Source organism: Narcine bancroftii, chromosome 7, assembly GCF_036971445.1.
Source record: "Narcine bancroftii isolate sNarBan1 chromosome 7, sNarBan1.hap1, whole genome shotgun sequence".
Lineage (NCBI taxonomy): Eukaryota > Metazoa > Chordata > Chondrichthyes > Torpediniformes > Narcinidae > Narcine > Narcine bancroftii.
The window spans coordinates 53,640,342-53,664,882 of NC_091475.1; the positions used below are offsets into that span (position 1 = coordinate 53,640,342).

General features: G+C 44.9%; 2 protein-coding genes across 18 annotated transcripts in view; both read left to right on the forward strand.

Moving 5' to 3' along the window:
• The first annotated feature begins 405 nt into the window (after positions 1–405).
• Positions 406–3,747, forward strand: LOC138740000 (cell surface glycoprotein 1-like). The gene is made up of 3 exons (XM_069892452.1): positions 406–454; positions 1,407–1,543; positions 1,600–3,747. Exons 1-3 carry the CDS (start codon positions 406–408, stop codon positions 3,745–3,747), a joined length of 2,334 nt encoding a protein of 777 aa, XP_069748553.1.
• Positions 1,364–24,541, forward strand: part of tab3 (TGF-beta activated kinase 1 (MAP3K7) binding protein 3) — a 91,412-nt gene continuing 68,234 nt past the window's right edge. For 6 of the 17 annotated variants that reach the window (XR_011341885.1, XR_011341886.1, XR_011341884.1 and 3 more), the window contains exon 1: positions 1,364–1,553. The gene's annotated coding sequence lies outside the window, so the exon portion shown is untranslated. The remainder of the gene's footprint in view (positions 1,554–24,541) is intronic. The other 11 variants (XR_011341887.1, XR_011341889.1, XR_011341888.1 and 8 more) reach the window with 4 other exon arrangements.

Consider the following 24,541-nt stretch of genomic DNA (forward strand, 5'->3'; position numbering starts at 1 on the left):
CTCTGTAGAATGTAGTGAGGATGGAGGGTGGGAGATGGACTTTCCTCAGTCTTCACAGTAAGTTGAGGCGCTGCTGGGCTTTCTTGGCTATGGAGCTGATGTAGAGGGACCAGGTGAAGTTTTCTGCCAAGTACACAGCAAGAAATTTGGTACTCTTGACAACTTCAACGAAAGAGCCATCAATGGTCAGCGGAGACTGACCCCCCTGAGGCCTCCTGAAGTCGACAGCTATCTTTTTTGTTTTGTTTTGATGTTCAGATACAAGTTGTTAGCTGTACACCAGTCCGTTAACGACTGCATTTCATTTCTGTACACTGACTCATTATTCTTACTGATCAGGCCCACCATGGTTGTGTCATCAGTGAACTTGATGATGTGGTTCAAGCTGTGTTTAACTGAACAGTCATGGGTCAGCAGAGTGAACACCAGTGGGCTCAGCACACAGCCCTGGGAGGTTTGGGTGGGGGGTGTGGGGTGGCGTGCCATGCTGAGTGTGATGGTTTTGGTGATGTTGATTCTGATCCAGACAGCCTGAGGTCTCCCCAACAGGAAGTCAAGAATCCAATTGCAGGGGGAAGTGTTTAGACCCAGCAACTTCCTTATCAGGTACTGTGGTATGATTGTGTTGAATGCCCAGCTGAAGTCAATAAACAGCTCGATCATCCTGTAATAAGAGAAATTATTTGCTGTGAAGCTCGTAGTTTGATGGCTGTTTTGTTGAATGATCATGTACAAAATCCAAACTCGCATCTCTGCCATATTTTTGAGGTGATGGCCCAGAACATTGGGCAGGGCCAAGGAGAAGCCGTCCCTTCCTAGGTCGATCTTAAAACACAATGGGGTCAAAATTTCCAAATGATTAAAAAATAAAAAGGTTAATGGAAAGTGAGGAATGTTATGTTATGGAATCATAACATTTATAGTTAAATTTAGAACCATATTTCTCTTGATAAATAGTATCGTGGGTATTTTTTAACTTCTTTTTAAACGTAATGTATATTTCAATACCATTTTTATTACTATATAAGATTAATTAATATTTTATTTTGCTGTCATGTAACTATTTATTTGATGAAACGAATAAAAATATTTAAAATGCATTTATCAGAATTAGAGGATGCAAATTGGTCTGAATGGATTGAACTAAAGAAGTTCAAAATAAAGCCGAAATAAGCACGATTGCTCTTTCCAATGAGTTATTTATTTTTCACTCCGCTGCAAAGTTGGGTGAAGAAGTCACGGCAGAACCGTCATTGACTGGAGTCGCAAACTGCGCAAGGGCCGTCAGTTGCCGCGGCCGGGCACGGGGTGGCAGCAGTGAGCAGAATAAACGGCGACCAGGAGGTCTCGCGAGAGAAGGCCTCGGTGGCAGCCATGTTGTATTTTGGCTGAGGCCTTTTAATAAGTTGTGAGCAAGCGGGAGGTGGTGGAAGGAACTGAGCGCAGGGGATTCGGGTGGGAAAGGCCCGGGGATAAGGAGTCGGCCCAAGGGGGGAGGGAGGCCCGCAGGCAGCGCCGCCGGGAGAGGAATGAAAAGCTGGAGGTGAGACGCGGTGAGTGGGTGAAGGGCCGCGCAACGGGAACCGGCACCCGGCCCAGGGAGGTCTCCCTCAGCCCCGGCCCAGGGAGCTCCACACCCCCCCCACCCCAACGCTAAGCCCCGGCCCAGGGAGCTCCATTCCCCCATCCCTCAGCCCCGGCCCAGGGAGGTCCCCCCCATCCCTCAGCCCCGGCCCAGGGAGCCCCCCCCCCCTCCTCCCATCCCTCAGCCCCGGCCCAGGGAGGCCTCCCATCCCTCAGCCCCGGCCCAGGGAGGCCTCCCATCCCTCAGCCCCGGCCCAGGGAGGCCTCCCATCCCTCAGCCCCGGCCCAGGGAGACCCCCATCCCTCAGCCCCGGCCCAGGGAGGCCTCCCATCCCTCAGCCCCGGCCCAGGGAGGCCTCCCATCCCTCAGCCCCGGCCCAGGGAGGCCTCCCATCCCTCAGCCCCGGCCCAGGGAGGCCTCCCATCCCTCAGCCCCGGCCCAGGGAGGCCTCCCATCCCTCAGCCCCGGCCCAGGGAGGCCTCCCATCCCTCAGCCCCGGCCCAGGGAGGCCTCCCATCCCTCAGCCCCGGCCCAGGGAGGCCTCCCATCCCTCAGCCCCGGCTCAGGGAGCCCCCCCCCCCCGCCCCCAATCCCTCAGCCCCGGCCCAGGGAGCCCCCCCCCTGCCCCCAATCCCTCAGCCCGGCCCAGGGAGACCCCCATCCCTCAGCCCCGGCCCAGGGAGACCCCCATCCCTCAGCCCCGGCCCAGGGAGACCCCCATCCCTCAGCCCCGGCCCAGGGAGACCCCCATCCCTCAGCCCCGGCCCAGGGAGACCCCCATCCCTCAGCCCCGGCCCAGGGAGACCCCCATCCCTCAGCCCCGGCCCAGGGAGACCCCCATCCCTCAGCCCCGGCCCAGGGAGACCCCCATCCCTCAGGCCCGGCCCAGGGAGACCCCCATCCCTCAGGCCCGGCCCAGGGAGACCCCCATCCCTCAGGCCCGGCCCAGGGAGACCCCCATCCCTCAGGCCCGGCCCAGGGAGACCCCCATCCCTCAGGCCCGGCCCAGGGAGACCCCCATCCCTCAGCCCCGGCCCAGGGAGACCCCCATCCCTCAGCCCCGGCCCAGGGAGACCCCCATCCCTCAGCCCCGGCCCAGGGAGACCCCCATCCCTCAGCCCCGGCCCAGGGAGACCCCCATCCCTCAGCCCCGGCCCAGGGAGACCCCCATCCCTCAGCCCCGGCCCAGGGAGACCCCCATCCCTCAGCCCCGGCCCAGGGAGACCCCCATCCCTCAGCCCCGGCCCAGGGAGACCCCCATCCCTCAGCCCCGGCCCAGGGAGACCCCCATCCCTCAGCCCCGGCCCAGGGAGAACCCCCATCCCTCAGCCCCGGCCCAGGGAGAACCCCCATCCCTCAGCCCCGGCCCAGGGAGAACCCCCATCCCTCAGCCCCGGCCCAGGGAGAACCCCCATCCCTCAGCCCCGGCCCAGGGAGAACCCCCATCCCTCAGCCCCGGCCCAGGGAGAACCCCCATCCCTCAGCCCCGGCCCAGGGAGAACCCCCATCCCTCAGCCCCGGCCCAGGGAGAACCCCCATCCCTCAGCCCCGGCCCAGGGAGAACCCCCTCCTCCCATCCCTCAGCCCCGGCCCAGGGAGAACCCCCTCCTCCCATCCCTCAGCCCCGGCCCAGGGAGAACCCCCTCCTCCCATCCCTCAGCCCCGGCCCAGGGAGAACCCCCTCCTCCCATCCCTCAGCCCCGGCCCAGGGAGAACCCCCTCCTCCCATCCCTCAGCCCCGGCCCAGGGAGAACCCCCTCCTCCCATCCCTCAGCCCCGGCCCAGGGAGAACCCCCTCCTCCCATCCCTCAGCCCCGGCCCAGGGAGAACCCCCTCCTCCCATCCCTCAGCCCCGGCCCAGGGAGCCCCCGGCCCAGGGAGCCCCCGGCCCAGGGAGCCCCCCCCCAATCTTTCAGCCTCGGCCCAGGGAGCCCCCCCAATCCCTCATCCCTGGCCCAGGGAGGCCTCTGCTTCTCCTGAATCCCATCCCTCTCCCACTCCATGTCTCCCCAACTCCAGGTCAGGGGGGGGCTGCCATATACCTGCCCTGCCTTCTCACACCCCCAAAGCCATCCCCCCGGCCTGCCGACGCGCCCAAAGCCATCCCCCTCCAGCCTGCTTTGACACCCCCAAAGCAATGCTTCCCCCCCTACCTGCCTTGAGACCACTGCCCCCCCCCCCCCCAACACTGTTCTTTCCCCCAGGTTACCTCATTTCCCCACCCTGGCTCTTTTCACCTCTATGGTCCATCATCTACTCCCCTTTCCCCTTTTTCTTCCTTCCCGGATGACTCCTTCCTCCTTTTAGCTCCTTCCTCTTCCCCCTCCAACCATGACCATCACCTCTCCATTCTGCTGAACTCCAATCCTGTTTTTGTTCCCTCTGCAACACATCATTTCACACAGGGACCAGTTTGTTACAAATATCTTGGTGTGCTTTGAGATGTTTTATAATTGTTGATGCAATATAAGAACTGCTTCTGAATTTTCTAGATGGGTTCTGTAAAAATGAAAATCAATTAGTGCTTCAATTGCAATAAAACATGAATAAGTTTGGGACGCTGGCACCAGTTGCTGCTGGTGCAGCTCTGATATTTAGTTGACTTCAAAATTGTTTGTCCATTTGATGGAAATAACATTTGATTTTCATGTTAATTTTGGCATTGCAAATGTGCAAGCCGAGGTTGGGCTTTTTGGCATATTATATTGGGGACATTAGCTGGCAAGTCTAGTAAATGTATAAGAAAAGCTGACTGCTATGAGATGCTGAAATGTTGCATAGTTACAGGTTCTGCAAACTAGTGATTTCTCTTGAGTTGAAGGTTTTCTTCTTTGGCTTGGCTTCGCGGACGAAGATTTATGGAGGGGGTAAAAAGTCCACGTCAGCTGCAGGCTCGTTTGTGGCTGACCAGTCCGATGCGGGACAGGCAGACACGATTGCAGCGGTTGCAAAGGAAAATTGGTTGGTTGGGGTTGGGTGTTGGGTTTTTCCTCCTTTGCCTTTTGTCAGTGAGGTGGGCTCTGCGGTCTTCTTCAAAGGAGGCTGCTGCCCGCCAAACTGTGAGGCGCCAAGATGGAACTGCATGTTATCTATCGTTTAACAAAATAGTTCAATCTTGTGAAGATGTTTTGTTTTACAGTAGTTATTGTTAAGATTCCTCGTGCAACATCTTGCTTTAAGGTGCTCTTGATTTTTATTTTGAATTATTTGACCCTGACTTAATCGGTCAATGATATGTCCTTTACAAGGAGCCATGTTGAGCCTCAATTATTTTATTTCTGATGAAGAAATTGGGAATGAATTTATCTTGCTGGTGCAGCAAGATCATTTGAATCCTGACTTTTCAAAGTCAACCTCATTGACTTTTAAGAATAAAATCTGTACTTAAATTGTTATTTTGTAGTGGCCTGCGCAGGGAGACGCGGTCCGGCCCGCGCACTATGGCGGGCAAACGCGGGGACCTGAGGGTGACACCGGCTGTCGTCCCAGGTGACCTCCGGGAAGATGAGGAACTGGCGGGAATGTCAGCCAATCCGAGTCCTGGGCTCCGAAGATGCGGGGCCCTGACATCAACGCCAGGGACCCATATAACCAGCACGTCCAGTGCAACAAATTTGTCTTTGACCTCGTGTGTATGCCTTCCATCCATAGCAGCTGTAGCGTACGCACAACAGTATATAATTAATGGAATGCTGAGCTTGGAAATGATGATGGCTTTATGTGTGACATCAGGAAGATTTTAACCTATTCACTAGGATTTTAACACCTGTTTTTAAAAACATTTTTATTGTTTTATAGGATTGAGTTAAAACTAGGTTCTTAAGTGTCAAGTTAAATGGAATTGTTGAACTTGGATGCAAAAATCTTTAAATTAGCAACTCAGTTTTGCAAGAATATTAAGTGGTGAGTTTACACATGTACTTGATGTCACGTTTGACAGCCTTATACTTTACACCTGTGAAGTAAATATTGCACAGACAATGCAAAGTAATTTTCTGAAGGGCACTATCATGGAAAAATTGTTTTCTTCAGGTGATTCTCTTTTGATTGTGCATCAAAGTAATAGTTGCAATTTGAGTACTACTTGGTCATTTTTTAATTGGAAGATGTGAAGCTTGTATATCAAGCTTGTGTTCAAGATGAGTTTATTCTGTTGGAATATAAAATAATGAATGCAAAAAAAAAGTGAGACACTGTCACACAGATATTTGAGGGACATGGATCCTTTGTTATTGTCATTTAATGTAATTTGGTTGCTTTTTGGATAGATCATGTATTTAGTACTTCTGAAGTTTAAGCATGAGCTGAGAAACTGGCAATTGCTTACAAGACATTTGTTTAATTTTGTCCCATTGGGGAAAATATTTTGATTTGTTTTGCATCCGTATGGCACAACATTGACACATGAGTGAAGTTGAGGCCATTCAACATTTGATGCCTGAGCTTGTTCATTGAAATAGTTTCCCAATTATTTACACTCTGCTTTTCTTACAAAGCTGAAACTCTTGTTCTTGTGACGTTTGAATCCAATTCTTAAAATCATTCTGAATGCGCTTCCACCTTGCTTGTTACTTTTGGGCAGAGGATAACAGATAGGAAGCATCTTCAAGTTGGCTGGTGTGGGTCTGCTTTTTTTTTTGGAGCTCCCATGATTTGGGGCTTCTATTTTAATTTTCATTCAGATGCAGATCTGATGAAGTAACAGAGCTCCTTGATCAGAAGAAAAAGCAGCAGTTGAGCATCCAAACCAGTCAGTTCTTTGACTGTTATTTCAGATTTTTGAATGTTTTGTTTTGGTGATCTGCATCAATGTTTCATTGTAAAATGTATCATTTTGTAATGTTCCTGTATTTCACTTGTACTGGTACTTTGATAGCATGTCCACGTTTTGAATTGGTACTGAAAATGTGTCGAGTCCTGTTGGTGATTATCCTTGTGAAAGCTTCTCTACTTTTCTGATTGAATTCTTCTTCTTTGGCTTGGCTTCGCGGACGAAGATTTATGGAGGGGTAAATGTCCACGTCAGCTGCAGGCTCGTTTGTGGCTGACAAGTCCGATGCGGGACAGGCAGACACGGTTGCAGCGGTTGCAGGGGAAAATTGGTTGGTTGGGGTTGGGTGGTTGGGTTTTTCCTCTGTCTTTTGTTAGTGAGGTGGGCTCTGCGGTCTTCTTCAAAGGAGGTTGCTGCCCGCCGAACTGTGAGGCGCCAAGATGCACGGTTTGAGGCAATATCAGCCCACTGGCGGTGGTCAATGTGGCAGGCACCAAGAGATTTCTTTAGGCAGTTAATATATAGACTAGGTGTTACAATCCCAGACATTTCAGTTTCGGTTCAATTTTTCCTCTCATCAAATTGAAGCGGTCGGTTGCCTCTGTTACAATAATGGAGGATGACCACTAGGTAATATTAAACGGTGTCAGACACGTCTTAATTTGTATTCCCTGGTATTATTGGGTGATTTGGCCTTTTAAATACAAAACAACCTTCTGTCAAGGCAAGCCCATCACAAGCTGATTCGGCCTGGTTGTGTGTCCCATATCTGTTTCTTCTAGTGGTCATTTGGAGCCCAGTTAGGACCCTCCTTTTTAACTAGAGCCAGTGACTGTTCTTTTCATCTGGGTCCACTCCCAACCACAGATTTGGGTTTGTGGGAGAGGGCAGGACATCATATCTGGCTCTTATGATAAAGCTTGTTCTATTTGACTCTTTATTCCACAGGCCCTTTCAGATCTGCATCTGAATGAAAATTAAAATAGAATCCTCCTTTCAATGGGCTCCCATCTTGTCCATTACCCTTGTTTTGGTTGAGATAACCTGGTTGCAGCTTCTTGTTGGCACACTTCTTCCCACCAGCTGCCAACATTCAGATGGACTTACTTTCTGCTAAGTGGGGTTCTTTGTTTCTAAGCCAAAGCCCCCTCAACCTTGTTGCACATAATTCACTATGTCCTGGTTTCAAGAGTGCTGATTTTGCATTCTGTACTGCTGCAGCTGGGGTCCATTTTCTGCCTGTTGATAAGGCGGAGGCAGCACCTCTTGCGCACAGGTCCCGTGACTCTCTGAGCGTCATCTCCAGTCTCATTTTGGTACATTTGTATTCTTCCACAAGGCAAGATGATGGCAACAATGTGATTTCATTTTCATAAAACCCTACTCGACTAAAATCTCTGGGTTGCCTGAGCCACTTCCTTGTTTGTGAGCTAAACTATGTGCAGTACATTATTAAATCTGTTTGGAAGGCTGTGATTATATAATTTGTTTCTTTGAAGCAGTCTCTTTTGAGGTTTTAATAGTAACCATTCCACAATAATTCTTGCAGAAGTGGTTGTCTGACAAGAGCTTTGTAATTTGTGTATGTGGCTGGTAATGATTTTAAATTGAGTCAAAAGATTACAATTTGTGTTGAAGTTTAGACCCTGGCCAGACACTTCCAGTCACTTCTGGTTCCTCTTCAACCAAGTCAAAGGATGAAAATTTGCTTGACATTGTGCAAAATTTTTATTCCATTGCTTTCAGAATGTGGTAGCTGCTGGCAAAGCCTGTTTTTATTGCTCATCCCTAGATTGGTGCAGCCTTTATGGCATTGGTACTCCAATGTTACTCTTCATGGGTCTCAATTCTGGACCAAAAAAAACATTTGCAAGTCAGCACAGCGTGTAACCTTGAAAAGAACTTGCAGGAGTGCATTTTCTGTCTCGGTTTTTCACGTTTGAGAGGCCATGTATAAGAAACAGCTTTGAATTTTGTAAATGATACACTTGGCAGCCATTCTGCACTGGTGGCAGGAGAACACATCCTTTGGATAGTGGTTAGCATACCATTTAATTTTTTTTCTCCTCACAGTATAGTGTTGTGCTTGACTGGTTGAAGTGGCTGTCCTCCATTTATAGGGATCCATTCATTAGCATTCCCACTTTTGGTTTTGGGCAAGGATTCTGAGGAAGCAGGTGAACATGGTCATCTAGGGACACTGTCACGTGTCGGAGCAGCCTTTCACAAAGTGACCCCATGGAACTAACTGTATCAGTCTAACTTGATGGATGTGTCCTCCATGCCTGCGCAAACCAACTGGCAGCAGTATTCAGACGTCTTCAATCCATCTCCAACAGGCAGAAGTATCCAAGTGGTTCAGGAAAGTCACTAATCACTCAGGCATTGAAGAATGTCATGTCTACCAATTAACTGCTGACTTCGAAGGATGTGTTATATAATTTGAGGTTTAAGTATCAGTGGCTTAAGTTTCCAGTCTCAATCAAAGACCACAAAGTTATTCAATTTTAAGGAATATTTTCAAGTTATGGATTGAAGTTGGTTTTATGGAAGCTGGGGAGAGCTTTACTCAAGTTCTGTGCTTTGCATTACCTGGGAGTGGTTCATGGAGTCTATAAATTGGGAAGTTCCTTTCACTAAACCTTATGTCACTTTACTGGGATATGTACTGTAAGCAATTCTGAGAAGATTTGGAGTATTAGGAATCAGTGGGCCACATTATGAGGAAGTGTTGACATGCTAAGCTTGTATTCATTGCTGCTTGGAAACCAAAATTGTGACTTCCTGAGGAGAATTCTTATTGCAAAATCTTCAATGCAGACAGATGAGATTTTTGAAGTGCAATGAGTGCTTGGAATTTTCCTGCTTAAAAAATGATGGAAGCATTTTGGGTAGCAGTGAATAAATTCTTGGTGAGCAAGGGAGAGAGATTATTTGAGGTGGACATGTGTGCAGAGTTGAGGGTACAATCAGATCAACCTTTATCTTATTGAATGGCTGAGTCAGCTGACAAGTAGATGACAGGTCTTTTGGACATGCTAACTGGCAACCTATTTTGAAGATTTCTGTTTGTCTTGTAAAATTGTGCTTTTTGAAGGATTTTGCTGTGAGTTAGTGTCTTGATCCTTTTCCTGGTAGTGTTGCTTTTTAAGTTACTTTTCACTGTTAGAAAATTTCAATGTGAACTCTTTCCTTGCTCCAGAAAATGAGGGATAATTGATCATGAAAACAGAAGAAGAGCATAAAGTAAGAAGAATCTGAATTTTGGCCATATCATAAATAAAATGGTGCAAAGTACCATTTGAGATTGGCAGAGAATTTTTGCTCATGCTGTGACAATCTTTCCAGAAGTTCTGGAGTTGTTTGTGTGCCCTAAATGAAGCTGGGGTCCATTAAGTGAATGGAGGTGATAAAGTTGGTTCCACTTGGTTTTGTGCTTCAACATGAGTTCTTAGTATTCAAGGATAGTTTTGGGGTGCAAGCTATTATTTACTGATTTAACTTTTGAGCCCTTCTATTCAATTTTCTTGCCTTTTAGTTTTTCTTTGGCTAATATCTGACAGAATTTAGTTCAGGTTTGTACGTGTACAACCTGGCAAAACAGTGTCTCTCCAGACCATGGTGCACTCACAAAAACACATTATGCACTATATGTTACTTGTTAATGAGCAGGTTACAGCTTTTCTTTAAACTTCACATTCCCCAAATCTCTCTAACTGTAGCCACGTTTGTCAGTTTGAATTGTCACCTCGATAGCGTTTGTGAAAGATCAAACACCAGATCCCTGCTGCTCAGTGGCATTGGAAATGTCACCAGACTTCCTCCTGTTGAAAGTTTTGATTATCTGTTTTTTTTTGTGTGGATTTCCCAAAACCAATGACAGATGATAGTGTTGAAATATGATCGATCAATCTGTCTGATCACAAGAACTGTTTAAGCCATGGGCATATTTTTTGCATGTCAGTGGCTGAAATTCTGTCCTCCACTCATTATATTCAGAGTAGTGCCAGTTATTTTAAACAGGCAAAATGAGCGTAAATGTTCAGATTTGTTTTCGAGTTCAGTATTGAAAACTGATGTTTGGTATTGTGAAACTTTTGTGAAGACCATGTGGTGATCCAGTTGGAAATTTTAAAATCCCTTGGAGGGGTTTGAACAACTTTTACTCTAGTGATTCCTTTGAGCATTTTTTTTGCTGGCAGTTTGTGGATACTGATTTGAAAGGACCAGTTTCATCATTGTTGTAGCTATAATGGACGCTTTGTGACATAGATTTATGTAAGACTGCCCAGTCTTTAAAACAATAGCCTATGAATGCATTATCTAGTATGGAGTTGAATTAAGTTGGCTGGTTATCCCAAAGATAATATTGGCCATTTCTATTTGCATGTGAAAATGTGGGCATAATCATTAATCCAAAGCTCCCACTTAAACCTCTCTGGTGATTTCTTTTGGAAATTTCATGTGCAGATATTGGGGTGGAGTGCTAAATTCTTCATAACAAAATTGTTCAATTAGCCTTTTTCACTGCTACAAAACAATTTATTGTTTAACTGTCTTTAAAATTGTACTTGTTGCTTCATAAAGAACAGCATCTTCAAATGAGGAGAGGAAGTTGGGAGAAGATTCCAAGTTTAAATTTGGAAAATTAAGCGCCAAGCATTGAAACTTCTTTCCGTAATGGATTCAAGGAGTTTGCAGCTGTTCCGCAAATGATGCGAGATATTTCAGATTTGTCAAGAGTACATGCACGACATCACATACAACCCTGAGATTCTTTTAACCATGGGTGAGGCAGAATTACCACTTATTCGTATTGGGGGAAGGAAAAAAAAACTACTCAATGTAGACATGTAAACAATTTGGGAAATGTGGATTGCATAGGATCATGTATCCTCCCTGTCTGAAACCTAGTTGGAGGTCGGATCACCTGCCAATCAAGGTTGGAATCTGGCCACCCATTAGTGCACACCTTGCCATTGGCTCATTTAAATGATTCAGTGTCATCATTGGATGTCCAGCTCAGAACGGTATAAACTCCATGTGCAACAGTGTTCTTTCTGTACCTCTTGTTGACATTGCTGGAGGAGTTGTGGGTAAGGTGTGCATTACACTGAGTTGAGTCATAGTAGATCAGAGAGCCGCACCCCTGTTGGTACAGGGAACTGGGAATTTGTTTGGAAGTCCCTATCTGTGTGTGTGCGTGTGGTAGGGTAAGCAGACACTGGTATCGAGGACCCTTGCGCCTAATGTGCTTGCTTACGACAATATAGTTTTTGTCTTGTACCTTGAGGAAGATAGGTGGCCATTGGTATCGAATCCAACCTGGGTCTGATGTGAATGTCTATATAGCAATTAGGTAACAAGAGTGATTAACTACCGTTTGATGTTTCTTTTTTTTCCTCTCATGTACAATAGTTACTTTTGATTGTGATACTTGTGTCCAGACGTATCTTTCTGAGAACCCACTGAACCTGATGCATTCCCAACACACTGTGCAAAAGACAGGAAAAAGATCAAAATGCGAAAGTAAGAATCTGTGGCGGCTCACCACAAGGCAGGCAAAACCGGCCCCGACCAAAATGGCGCCGTCGGGGGTTTCCCTTCCTTCCAGTTCGGGGCTCAGAAACCCGCTCTGGGGGACCATGTGACTCCCGGGTGACATCAGCGCCCTCCAGCGCGGTTGTCAGCCAGGTCCGGGCTGGGAGTATAAGTGCAGCCCAGCAGCCTGCAATAAACCAGTCTGGTTGACTGTGTTATTGCAGGAGCAGTGTAGTTGCCGCTACAATTGGTGACCCCGACTGGTTCAAACGTCTTTGAACCCATCATGAGCGAGCCTGGGATCAGCGCTTTAGCCGTGAAACTGCCTGAATTCTGGGTTTAGGAGCCAGAGACCTGGTTCGGCCACACGGAGGCCCAGTTTCACCTCCACCAGATTTTGTCCGACACGACCAAATTCTACCATGTGGTCGTTGCCCTGCACCTTGTTCAGCACCCACCCGCCGAAGACAAGTATGAGACCATCAAGCAAATGCTTACCGGGTCCCACGGACTATCCAGACACCAGCGTGCTGCTCGGGTGCTGCACCTCGACGCCTTGGGGGACAGGTCCCCGATGGAACTGATGGACGAGATGCTCGCGCTCATGGGTGAGCACACCAACTGCCCACTTTTCGAGCGCATCTTCCTCGAACATATGCCCGGGGACATCCACCCGCTGCTGGTTCAGGAGAGCTTCACTGACCCGAAGGAGGTCGCCCAGAAGGCCCAAGAGCTATGGGTCGCACGATTCTTGTAAGGCTCAGTGGTCCAGCAGGGCACGGGCACCAACACGCCAAGCCCGCCCCTCGTGCTGCGGTAAAGCACCCGGACCCTGAAGGGGCCCCCAAGAGCATAGCCAAGGCCATAGCATCCCTTTAAGGCCTCTGCTTCTACCAACAGCACTGGGGAGCCAAGGCTCGGAAGTGTCGTCAGCCCTGCTCGTTCCAGGGAAACGACCAGGCTGGCCAAGGACACAGCCTTCTCTACCTGCGGGACTCGGTCAGTGGCTGGCGGTTCCTCATTGACACTGGAGCCCAGATCAGCATCGTACTGGCCACCGAATCCAGGAACCGACCTCATGGACCTCCCCTCTGTGCGGCCAACACAATGGCAATCCGGACGTATGGAGACAAGACAGTCCACTTCCAGATCGGCCAACAGAATTTCGCATGGAGGTTCACCGTCTCATCCCTCCCGACTGCCATCCTGGGTGCAGACTTCCTCCTCCCACATGGGCTTCTGGTGGACATTCAAGGTAGGTGCCTGGTGGACGCTCGTATCTTCCAGGCTGTTTGCCTCGACGCTTCCCGCTCGAAGCAACCGCAGATGGCCATGATCAGCACGCCCAGAGATGAATTCCAGCAGATCCTGGATGAGTTCCCGACACTCCTCAAGCCATAGTTCTCCGTTGCCTCGCTGCGCCACAGGGTGTTCCACCACATCCCCACCCAGGGGCCGCCAAGGCACGCCAGCTCCGCCTGACAAGCTCCAAGTAGCGAAGGAGGAGTTTTCACACCTGTTGGAGCTGGGGATCATTCGGCGGTCTGACAGCCTGTGGGCCTCACTGCTCCACCTCGTCCTGAAAGCCTCCAGTGGCTGGTGTCCCTGCAGAGACTATCGACGGCTCGACGAGGCAACCGTTCCTGACCATTACTCCATCTCTCACATCCGGGACTTTACAGCAACCTGCACAGTGCGAGGGTCTTCTCCAAGGTTGACCTGGTGTGCGGATATCACCAGATCCCGGTGCACTCTGAGGACACACCCAAAATGGCCATCATCACCCCCTTTGGCCTGTTCGAATTCCTGCGCATGCCGTTCAGGCTCAAGAACACCACTCAGACCTTCCAGCTCCTCATGGACTCTATGGGCAGGGTTTTGGATTTCGTCTTTATTTATTTGGATGACATCCTTGTCGCCAGCAAGGACTGGGTGGAACACAAGGCCCACCTATGTGTCCTTTTCTCCTGGCTGGCCGACTTCGGCCTTACCATCAACCCGGCCAAGTGCCAATTTGGGAAAGAGTCCATGCAGTTCCTGGGCCATAACATCATGGCTGAAGGAGCCACGCCCACCGCTGCGAAGGTTGCTGCCATCAGGGAGTTCCCATGCCCGAACAGCCTCAAGGGGCTGCAGGAGTTCACGGGTATGGTCAACTTTTACAACCGCTTTATCACGGGAGCTGTGCTCATCATGCAGCTGCTGTTCGCCCTCATCCCAGCCAAGCACAAGACGCCTACTTGGAACACAGAAGCGTGCTCTGCATTAGAGGCCACCAAGGACACCCTCGCTAAGGCCACCATGCTCGCCCACCCGCACACCGACTTGCATATGGCACTCTTTGTTGATGCCTCTGCCACAGCCATCAGTGCCATCCAGGAGCTGCAGGTGAATGGGCATTGGAAGCCGCTAGCATTGTTCAGGCGCCTGCTCCGCCCACCGGAACGCAAGTATAATGTCTTCGACTGTGAGTTACTGGGCATGTACCTGGCGGTGCGGCATTTCCGCTATTTTTTGGAGGGGAGGACTTTTACCATCTTCACCGCCCACAAACCCCTCACCCAGACGCTTGCGATGGCAAAGGATCCCTGGTCAGCCTGCCAACAGCGTCACCTCTCCTCGTGTCGGAATTTGCCGCTGACATTCGGCACAAGGCGGGGAAGGACAATGTAGGTGCCAGTGCACTCTCGTGACCGGCCATCTGTACGCTGATGCCCGGCCTTGACTTCGACCAGCTTGCCCGGGACCAGGAAGCTGATGAGGAGATGAGGGCCTTAAGACCGCCATCACTGGCCTGCGGTTCCAAGACCTCCTGACTCAGAGCAGCGAAGGCACCATCGTGTGTGATATCTTCTTGGGCACCCCGTGGCCATTGGTTCCGCAGCAGTGGCGCAGGCAGGTCTTCCGTCACATCCATGACCTTTCACATCCGTCCATCAGGTCCACGTTCTGGATGGTGGCAGAATGGTTCGTATGGCATGGGGTGCGGAAGCAGATTGCGGTCTGGGCCAGAACATGCACCCATTGCCAGAAGTCCAAGGTGCACAGGCACACCAGGGTGGCCGTACAGGAGTTCGAGCACATCCGGGAACAGTTCAGCCACATTCATGTGGACATCGTCAGACCCTTACTAGTTTCCCGGGGGAACCCACCGTTACGTGTTTACGGTGGTGAACCGCACCACTGGCTGGCCCGAGGTGATCCCGATGCTAGATGCCTCCACCGACTCCTGCTCCCAAGCCCTGTTGCATGGCTGGGTCGCCTGGTTCGGCATCCCGGCTCACCTCACCAGTGATCAGGGCGCCCAGTTCACATCTGCGCTCTGGGCACAGCTCGCCAACAGGTTGGGGATACAGCTACATTGCACCATGGCCTACCACACGCAGGCCAATGGACGAGTCGAAAGTCTGCACCGCCACCTTAAGTCAGCGCTCATGGCCTGCCCCACCAGTCCCGATTGGACAGACAAACTGTCTTGGGTGCTCCTGGCCATCCACTCCACTCCCAAGAAAGATCTGCAGGCGTCATCAGCTGAGCTGGTCCACGGTGCGCCGCTGGCACTACCTGGTGAGTTCGTCAATGCACCTCACAATCCCCAGCGGTCACCGCATGAACTACTTCCTCACCTCAGGGCACGCTTGAACTCCTTTGAACCCCCACCGCCACCCAGGCATGCCATCCGCCCGACTCGCGTTCCTAGCAAGCTGCTTTCCGTAGAGTTCATTTTTGTTCAGCGGGGCCTGACCGCGGTACCTCTGCAGCGACTGTACGAGGAGCTGTGCAGGGTTATACAGCGTTCCAGCTCGACGTTCACGCTGGACTTGGGCGGCAGGCATGAGCTGCTTCCATGGACAGACTCCCGGGTGACATCAGCGCCCTCCAGCGCGGTTGTCAGCCAGGTCCGGGCTGGGAGTACAAGTGCAGCCCAGCAGCCTGCAATAAACCAGTCTGCTCACTGAGCTCAACCCATCTGGTTGTGTGTGTTATTGCAGGACCAGAGTAGCTGCCGCTATAAATCCTTAAATGAGTCACTGAGTTTGTTGTTGAGTCAGATGGTGGGGGGGCTGGTGGGTAGCAGCTGTTCCTGAACCTGATGGTGCGAGTTTTGTGGCATCTATACCTTTTTCCTGTTGGTAACGGTGAGAACAGAGGAAATGCTGGGTGGTATGGATCCTTGATGATTCCTGCTGCTTTCCGCTCAAGCGTCAGCACACTTTCCTCCACACCTCTGTAGAAATTTGCCAAAATTTGTCAAACTCCTGAGGAAGTAGAGATGGTGACGTGCTTTCTTCACAATGCCATTAGTGTGTTCAAGATGGTGACTCCCAATAACTTAAATTTGGGTCTCCCTCTTCACATTGGTTTAAATATGGGGTGCTCTAACAAAATCAACTGGAATTCCGATCTTGGGGTCACTTAGAATAAATGGAATAAATGGAAAAGTAAATGGAATGAGAAATTAATTCATGTGATGGTGAATCTTTGGAATTAATAATCTTAGAGAGCTGTGAAGGCACAGACAGTGGATTCAAAACAAATTGGTTTTATGGATATGAGAGGAATTTTGGGATAAGGTAAGAAATTGTAAATGAGAAAATCAATCATGGATGTGTTGAACAGAGCAGGCTGAAGAAGTCCACTGTCTGTGTCTTGGTGTTTATTCTCTGAATATGGAAGGTGTTCCGTTACAGTCTGAATAAATCGCACCAAGGGCTCAAGGGATTTGGTGTCTGACTGCTTTTCCTGGTGCAATTGTCAGAAGTTTGTGTGCTGAGTCATAAATAGCAAGTTAATTGGAACTGTTTGAATTTACCCCCAACTTCGATTGTCAATGGAAAAAAATCTATCATCTCAAAGTATGCTCCAAGGTTACATTTATTCAGTGTGCTGAGTTTTGTGAGAAACCTTTGTCGTATAAATGGTTCACGGTTTTTCAATGACTAAGAAAGATTGGGAAAAATTGCTATACAGGCAAACCTTGCGATAATGCTACTTCAATCAACGCAAAATTCAGTTGCCACAATTTGCGTGTGTAATTATTCAGTTACCGTGAGATCTTTCAGGAAAACTCGAGTTACAAGTAGATCGTATGAATGGCCCTAAGTAAAAGTTGCGCAAATGACAGTCCGACTTAGTGCGTGTCCCTATTAAATAAGGATAAAAGAAAATGTGAAAAAGAATCTTGGGGAAACAGATTTATTAAAAGAAAAACTGCTGGAAAATTTCCAATAATTTTTCATGAAGGATTTGAACTTGTTCAAGCCTCTAAGGATTTTTATCTAAATGTCAATCCTAACATGGAAGTCAGCAGCAATTTAGAAAAAGCGATCGTGAGCTTTAGGACAAATGTTTTTCTAAGAAATGGTTCAGTTATGATGTAATTATGAAATAAATGAAAAATATCATTTTTTATTAACCTTAACAGTTTTGGCATTCTATGCAGCTAATTTGTTTCTAAAACATTTTTAATGTCTTGGTGTACAATCTGAAAGGATGGGGATTCATTATAATTATTCCAATTGATTCTATTAATCGCTTAATGTGAATTCATCTTATGTGAGTAAAAATTGGGACAAATTCATCACGTCAAGTCGGGTTTGCCTGTAATATAACTAACCATGAACAGGAGACAAAACAGTCAGGTTTATGATGTCTCTGGTTCACTAAAGAAATAAAAAAAGTGTTGTACATTAGAAAGATTTGATCAACCAAAGCACAAAGTAAAACTAAAATTTTTCTTCTATTCAAACCAGCAATGGCATGAGTTTAACATTTTCATTGGAATAAAATCACTGAAACAAAAAATAAACAGTACAATGTAGGGTTACAAAAGCCCATTCTGCATGACTGCAATGCAAATAAAAAATTCAGGAAGCATTTGGCAGGTCAGGCATTATCTGTGAAAAGAACTGTTTTAAGTTTTTTTTCCACAATTTCTGCTTGACCTGCAGACTATTTCCAGCATTTTCTGTTTTCTTTGTATTTTCATTGTTCTATTTTGTTGCTCGCCAGTTCAACATGTTGAAGGTAGTTTCTCTGCCAAGTGGTTAAAAATTTTGAGAGTACAGTAAAACTCCTATTATCTGGAATTTAAACAACTACTAAGGAAATTGAGGAATAAATTGAAATAAACAAGAATAAATAAAAATGTCAATAAAAGTTTAAAATTATAAAAGTAAATGTTTTCAAGTAACACACGAACCTTTGGTGAAGATGGGAGCAAATGTTCAGCTAGTGGAGCACCTTGGTTGTACTTTTCCCTTTGCAGCTGTTTGAATAAAGTTGTGTTGATGCTGCACGCCGTTGGGGTGTCTCTCTTAAAGTGTCTCCTTATCCCTGCTTTGTAAGAGTTCTTGTATTAGTCCGTCTGTATAAATATGTAATGTAAGCCATGAGGCAGAATCCCTTGTGGTGAGACTTGCTGTTTGTGGCAGTGCTTCATGCTGTAACAGAGTTCTTGTGCTTTGGAAAGTAAATTAAAATAACACAGTGAACTTTTGCAACTGTATTTGTGTCAATTAACCTTGGGTACACTTTAACTCTCTGGTGTTGATGGAGATTGTGGAAGAGATGTTCTTGCCAAACTGCACTGATTGGGGTCAGGAGGTGAGGAAATCCAGGATCCACTTGTACAGTGGGGTATTGAAGTGAGGTGTTTAAGTTTGCTGGTTAGTTTTGAGGGATTGATGGTGTTGAATGCTGAATGGTCTTTATTAAAGTCCATACTGCTGTCCATGTGTTTTGGGTTTTATTTTGTGCAATAGGCACATTGGAACAGATCCATGTCGCCGATCAGACTACAATCGCTCACAACACTTCATCACTGTGGATGTGAGTGCCACTGGTAATCATTTGGGCATGTTACTGCACTCTCAGGCACTGGTATGATTGAGGCCTCTGTTCATCAATATCTTCAATATCTCCGACAGGGCATGGTGGGTAACTGTTAGGAGTGAGATAGTGAAGATATCTGTGAATGTTGGTCAGCACAGGTTTTCAGTTCTTGGCAGTGTACAATGTCTGGACCTGATGCTTTCCTTGGATTTGCTCTCCCAAATGAACCTGCATGTCATCTTTAGAAACTAACAGCAAAGAATCATTTAGGGACATGGGAGTGTGCAATCGTTCTTGTTTGGGTGGTCAAATTGGGTATAGAAGGCATCAAGCTCATCTGGGAGTGAAGCTTTGCTGCCTTCTATTTCACCGGATATCGTTTTGTTGCAGGTTACATAGCAGCAAACTTTTATGTTCAATCGCTCGTGTACTGTAAACCAGCAGGAATTGCTGTTAAAGAGAATGTGCAGAAAGAAAAAAGTTCTTGGTCCAATGTTGACATTTTGAAATGACTTTTCTATCAGCATTTTTAAAATCTCCACATTGAAATAGTTATCTTAGTGTTCTTTTATTAAATCAATTAAAAAGTTGTGAAGTTTATGGTCGGATCAGAGAAAACAATCTGCTGTTGACTTCAACACAGAAAAAGATGTTTGTAAATAAATGTTTCACACAATTGTTTTTTGTGCATTTGCTAGAAATGTAAAAATTGGATAAAAGACAACAGAACTGTATATTTTCAAATCGTTCTTTCAGTATGAACAATAAATGGGTCCTTGATCTAATATCTACCATTGTTTATATCTCAATGTGGCACTAGATCAGAACATAATTTTATTTCCTCTGCTGTGTTTTTTAAAATATTTTTTTATTTTTCACTCTATGAGCCATATCAACCCAAATATGTACAAATGTTTCTTATTAAATTTACACAATGGTCTTTTCTCCCCTTTTTTCCCCCTTTCCCTCCCTCTCCTCTACCCAACCCCCTCCAAAAACCCATAAATATTCAACATTTACAATACAATAAAACCATAAATCAATATCTTCACACAAAGGAAAATAAACAAGAAAAATGCGTCATTATTTATTACACACTGAATCTAATCATTTTGTCTTATCATTTTCATTCTCATTTTAGGGGATGGAGGTCGTAGGCAAGGTCTCTCTGATATGTTCCATGTACGGTTCCGAAATTTGTTCGAATACTGTGATGTTATTTCTTAAATTATATGTTATTTTTTCCAATGGAATACATTTATTCATTTTAATGTACCATTGCCGTATTCTCAGGCTATCTTCTAATTTTCAGGTTGACATAATACATTTTTTTGCTACAGCTAAGGCTATCGTAATAAATCTTTTTTGTGCTCCATCCAAATCGAGTCCAAGTTCTTTACTACTTATATTACTTAGAAGAAAGGTCTCTTGGATTTTTTGGTATGTTGCTTTTTGTGATTTTATTTAATACCTGATTTAGATCTTCCCAAAACTTTTCCACTTTCTCACATGCCCAAATTGCATGTACTGTTGTTCCCGTTTCCTTCTTACAATGAAAACATCCATCTGATACTGTTGGGTCCCATTTATTTAACTTTTGGGGCGTGGTGTATAGCCTTTGTAACAAATTATATTGTATCATGCGTAACCTCGTGTTTATTGAATTTCACTTAGTTCCGGAGCATAGCTTTTCCCATGTTTCATTCTTTATCTTTATGTTTAGATCTTGTTCCCACTTTTGTTTGAGTTTACAGTTTGTTTCCTCGTTCTCTTTCTCTTTCAGCTTGATGTACAAGTTTGTTATAAATCTTTTAATTATCATGTGTCTGTAATCACATATTCAAAATTGTTTCCTTCTGGTAACCTCAGTCTGCTTCCCAATTTGTCCTTCCAAGTAGGTTTTCAGTTGGTGGTATGCAAGCATTGTACCGTGAGTTATACCATATTTGTCCTTCATTTGTTCAAAAGATAATAATTTATTTCCAGAAAAACTATTTTCTATTCTTTTGATCCCTTTTCTCTCCCATTCTCTAAAGGAAAGGTTATCTATTGTGAAAGGGATTAGTTGATTTTGCATCAATATTAATTTTGGTAGTTGATAATTTGTTTTATTCCTTTCTCTGTGAATCTTCTTCCAAATGTTGAACAGATGGTGCAGTACTGGTGAATTCCTATGTTGCACCAGCTTTTCATCCCACTTGTATAGTATATGTTCAGGTACCTTCTCCCCTATTTTATCTAGCTCTATTTTGGTCCAATCTGGTTCTTCCCTTGTTGGATAAAAATCTGATAGCTGTCTTAATTTTGCTTCTCTATAATAATTCTTAAAGTTTGGTAGCTGTAAGCCCCCTTGTTTGTACCATTCTGTTAATTTATCTAACGCTATCCTCGGTTTCCCCCCCTTTCCATAAGAATTTCCTTATTATTTTCTTTTGCTCCTTGAAGAATTTCTCTGTTAGGTGAATTGGTAATGATTGAAATAGGTATTGTATCCATGGGAAGATATTCATTATAATGCAATTTACCCTTCCTATCAGTGTTAGTGGTAAGTCTTTCCATTGTTCTAAGTCATCTTGTAATTTCTTTATTAATGGCTGATAATTTAGTTTGTATAGATGGCCTAGATTATTATCTAGTTGATACCTCAGTATCGAATTGCTTGTGTTTGCCATCTAAATGGTGATTCTTTCTTAAACTTTGTGAAATCCGCATTATTCATTGGCATCGCTTCATTTTTATTTGCGTTGATCTTGTACCCCAATACTTCTCCATATTCTTTCAATTTCTTACATAATTCTTTTATTGATATTTCTGGTTCTGTTAAGTATTTGCAAACAACAGTCCATCAATTAACTTCATTAAGATTTTCCACTTTACAGGAAGAGGTGAATCTGTTGCATTGTTCAAGTGAACCGGCATGGACTTGAAGGGCTGACATGGTCTGTTTCCACGCCGTAAACAGTTATATGGTTACTATGACGTCATCTGCAAATAGACTGATTTTATATTCCTTTTCTTTTATTTTTATCCCTCTTATTTTATTTTCTGTTCTTATCAGTTCTGCCAAGGGTTCTATAGCTAAAGCGAACAGTGAGGGAGATAGTGGACATCCCTGCCTATTTGATCTGCTTAATTTAAATTGGCTTGATATATATCCATTTACTGTCACCTTCGCCAATGGTCCCTTATATAATGCTTTAATCCAATTAATATATTTCTCTGGTAGGTTGAATTTTTGTAGTACTTTGAATAAATAATTCCATTCTACTCTGTCAAAGGCTTTCTCTACGTCTAAGGCAACTGCCACTGTTGGTTTCTTATTTTCTTGAACTGTGTGGATTAGATTAATAAGTTTGCAGACATTGTCTGCTGTTTGTCTTTTCTTAATAAATCATGTTTGATCTTGTTTTACTACTTTAGGTACACAATTGGCCAGTCTGTTTGCTAATAATTTTGCTATTATCTTATAGTCTGAGTTAAGTAGAGATATTGGTCTATATGATGCTGGTGTTAATGGATCCTTCCCCGTCTTTGGTATTACTGTAATTATTGCTGTCTTGCATGAATCTGGCAAGTTTTTTGTTTCTTCTATCTGGTTCATTACTTCCAGGAGAGGAGGAATTAATAACTCTTTAAATGTTTTATAGAATTTTCAATTTTCTATTGGAAATCCATCCTCCTTGTGTTTTATTGTTCGGCAGCTTTTTTAATATATCCTGTATTTCCTCTATTTCAAATGGTTTTATTAGTTTTTTTTGTTCCTCTTGCAATTTCAGCAATTCAGTTTTAGCTAAAAAATCCTCTTTTTTGTCATCTTTCCCCTCGTTCTCAGTTTGATGCAATTGTTCATAAAATTCCTTAAAATTTTAATTAATCTCTGTTGGATTATATGTAATTTGTTTGTCCTTTTTCCTTGATGCCAGTATCGTTCTTTTAGGTTGTTCAGTTTTAAGTTGCCAGGCTAATATTTTGTTTTTTCTCCTAGTTCGTAATACTTTTGCTTAAATTTCATTATGTTCTTCTCCACCTTGTTCGTTTGTAATGTTTCATATTTAATTTTTTTGTCCGCCAATTCTCTCCTTTTCGTTATATCATCCCTTTTTACTAATTCCTTTTCTGTACTTACTATCTCCCTTTCCAACTGCTCTATTTCCTGATTGTAATCCTTTTTCATCTTAGTCATATAACTTATTATCTGCCCTCTAATGAAGGCTTTCTTTGTGTCCCATAATATAAATTTGTCTTTCACTGATCCTGTGTTTATTTCAAAATATATTTTAATTTGCCATTTAATAAACTCCATAAATTCCTGTCTTTTAAATAGCATGGAGTTTAACCTCCATCTATATGTTCTTGGTGGGATGTCCTCCAGTTCTATTGTTCTTGGTGGGATGTCCTCCAGTTCTATTGCTAATAGTGGGGGTGAATGATCTGATAGTTGTCTAGCTTTATACTCCATTTTCCTGACTCTCCCTTGAATATAGGCTGACAACAAAAACATATCAATCCTTTAGTAAGTTTTGTGCCTACTCGAATAATATGAAAATTCCTTCTCCCTTGGGTGTTGCCTCCTCCATATATCCACAAGTTTCATTTCCTGTATTGATTTAACCATAAATTTGGCTACTTTATTCTTTTTACTTGTCTTTTGTCCAGTTTTATCCAACATTGGGTTCAAATTAAGGTTAAAATCCCCTCCTATCAATATTTCCTTGTGTGTCAAAAAATATCCTGCATAAACTTTTGATCCTCCTCATTAGGCGCATTATATATATAGAGCAAATTCTAAAATTCTGAGTATATCTGACGCTTAATCATTGCATTCCTCCCTGCCGGATCTATTATTTCCTCCTCTATTTTGATTGGTATATTTTTGTTAACTAGTATGGCTACACCTCTAGCTTTTGAATGATAGGATGCTGCCGTTACGTGTCCTGCCCAGTCTCTCTTTAATTTGTTATGTTCTGCTTCAGTTCGATGCGTTTCCTGCACAAATGCTATAATCCATTTTTTCCTTCTTCAATAAATTTAGTAGCCTCTTCCTTTTAATTTGGTTATGTATTCCATTAATGTTTATAGTCATATAGTTCAACATGGCCATCTTATATTTTGCACCTTTGCTGTGTTTTTAACCACAAGATATAAATGTACAAATAAAGAATGAATGAAGCAGCTTGACCCTTAGAGGCAGCTCTGCCAATTTATCTTAGTGCATCTTGTATTCAATCTGCATTGCTACCCACTCATTATCATTTCATTCATGTATTTTGAATCCATCAACTCTGCCTTGGTGCTGTTTTGATCTGAAGATATGATCTGATGGGAAAATAATTGCTTGTAAATTTTCTAAACTGAATGATTACATTTTGAAAGGGTGACCCTGAATGTTGGATTTCTCCCAGAGGTAAATGTAAGAAAACCCTGTCATCCGGAATTGAAACAATGGGGAAAAAATGGCGGAAAATAAATGGGTAGAAAATATGGAAGTTTAAAATTGGTGCCCCTAACTAATCATGCAACATGCAATCTCAAGTAACCAGAATATTTACTTATCTGGCATCTAGCAATTGTTACGAGCCCAGAGGACCCATAAACCCAGCAGCAATAGATATTCACCAAGACAAATGGTTACTTAAACAAAAGGTGCTTTTAATTATCTTTAAACATGAAAATAGAATCACACTTTAACTTATCGCTATTGTCTTAACTAACCTAACTTAACCCCTTCTAATTATAAGCGGATGTGTATGTAATGTGTGTATAAGTTCAGAAAAGTTCTTTGGTTTACAGTCCAATCTCACTTCTCATTC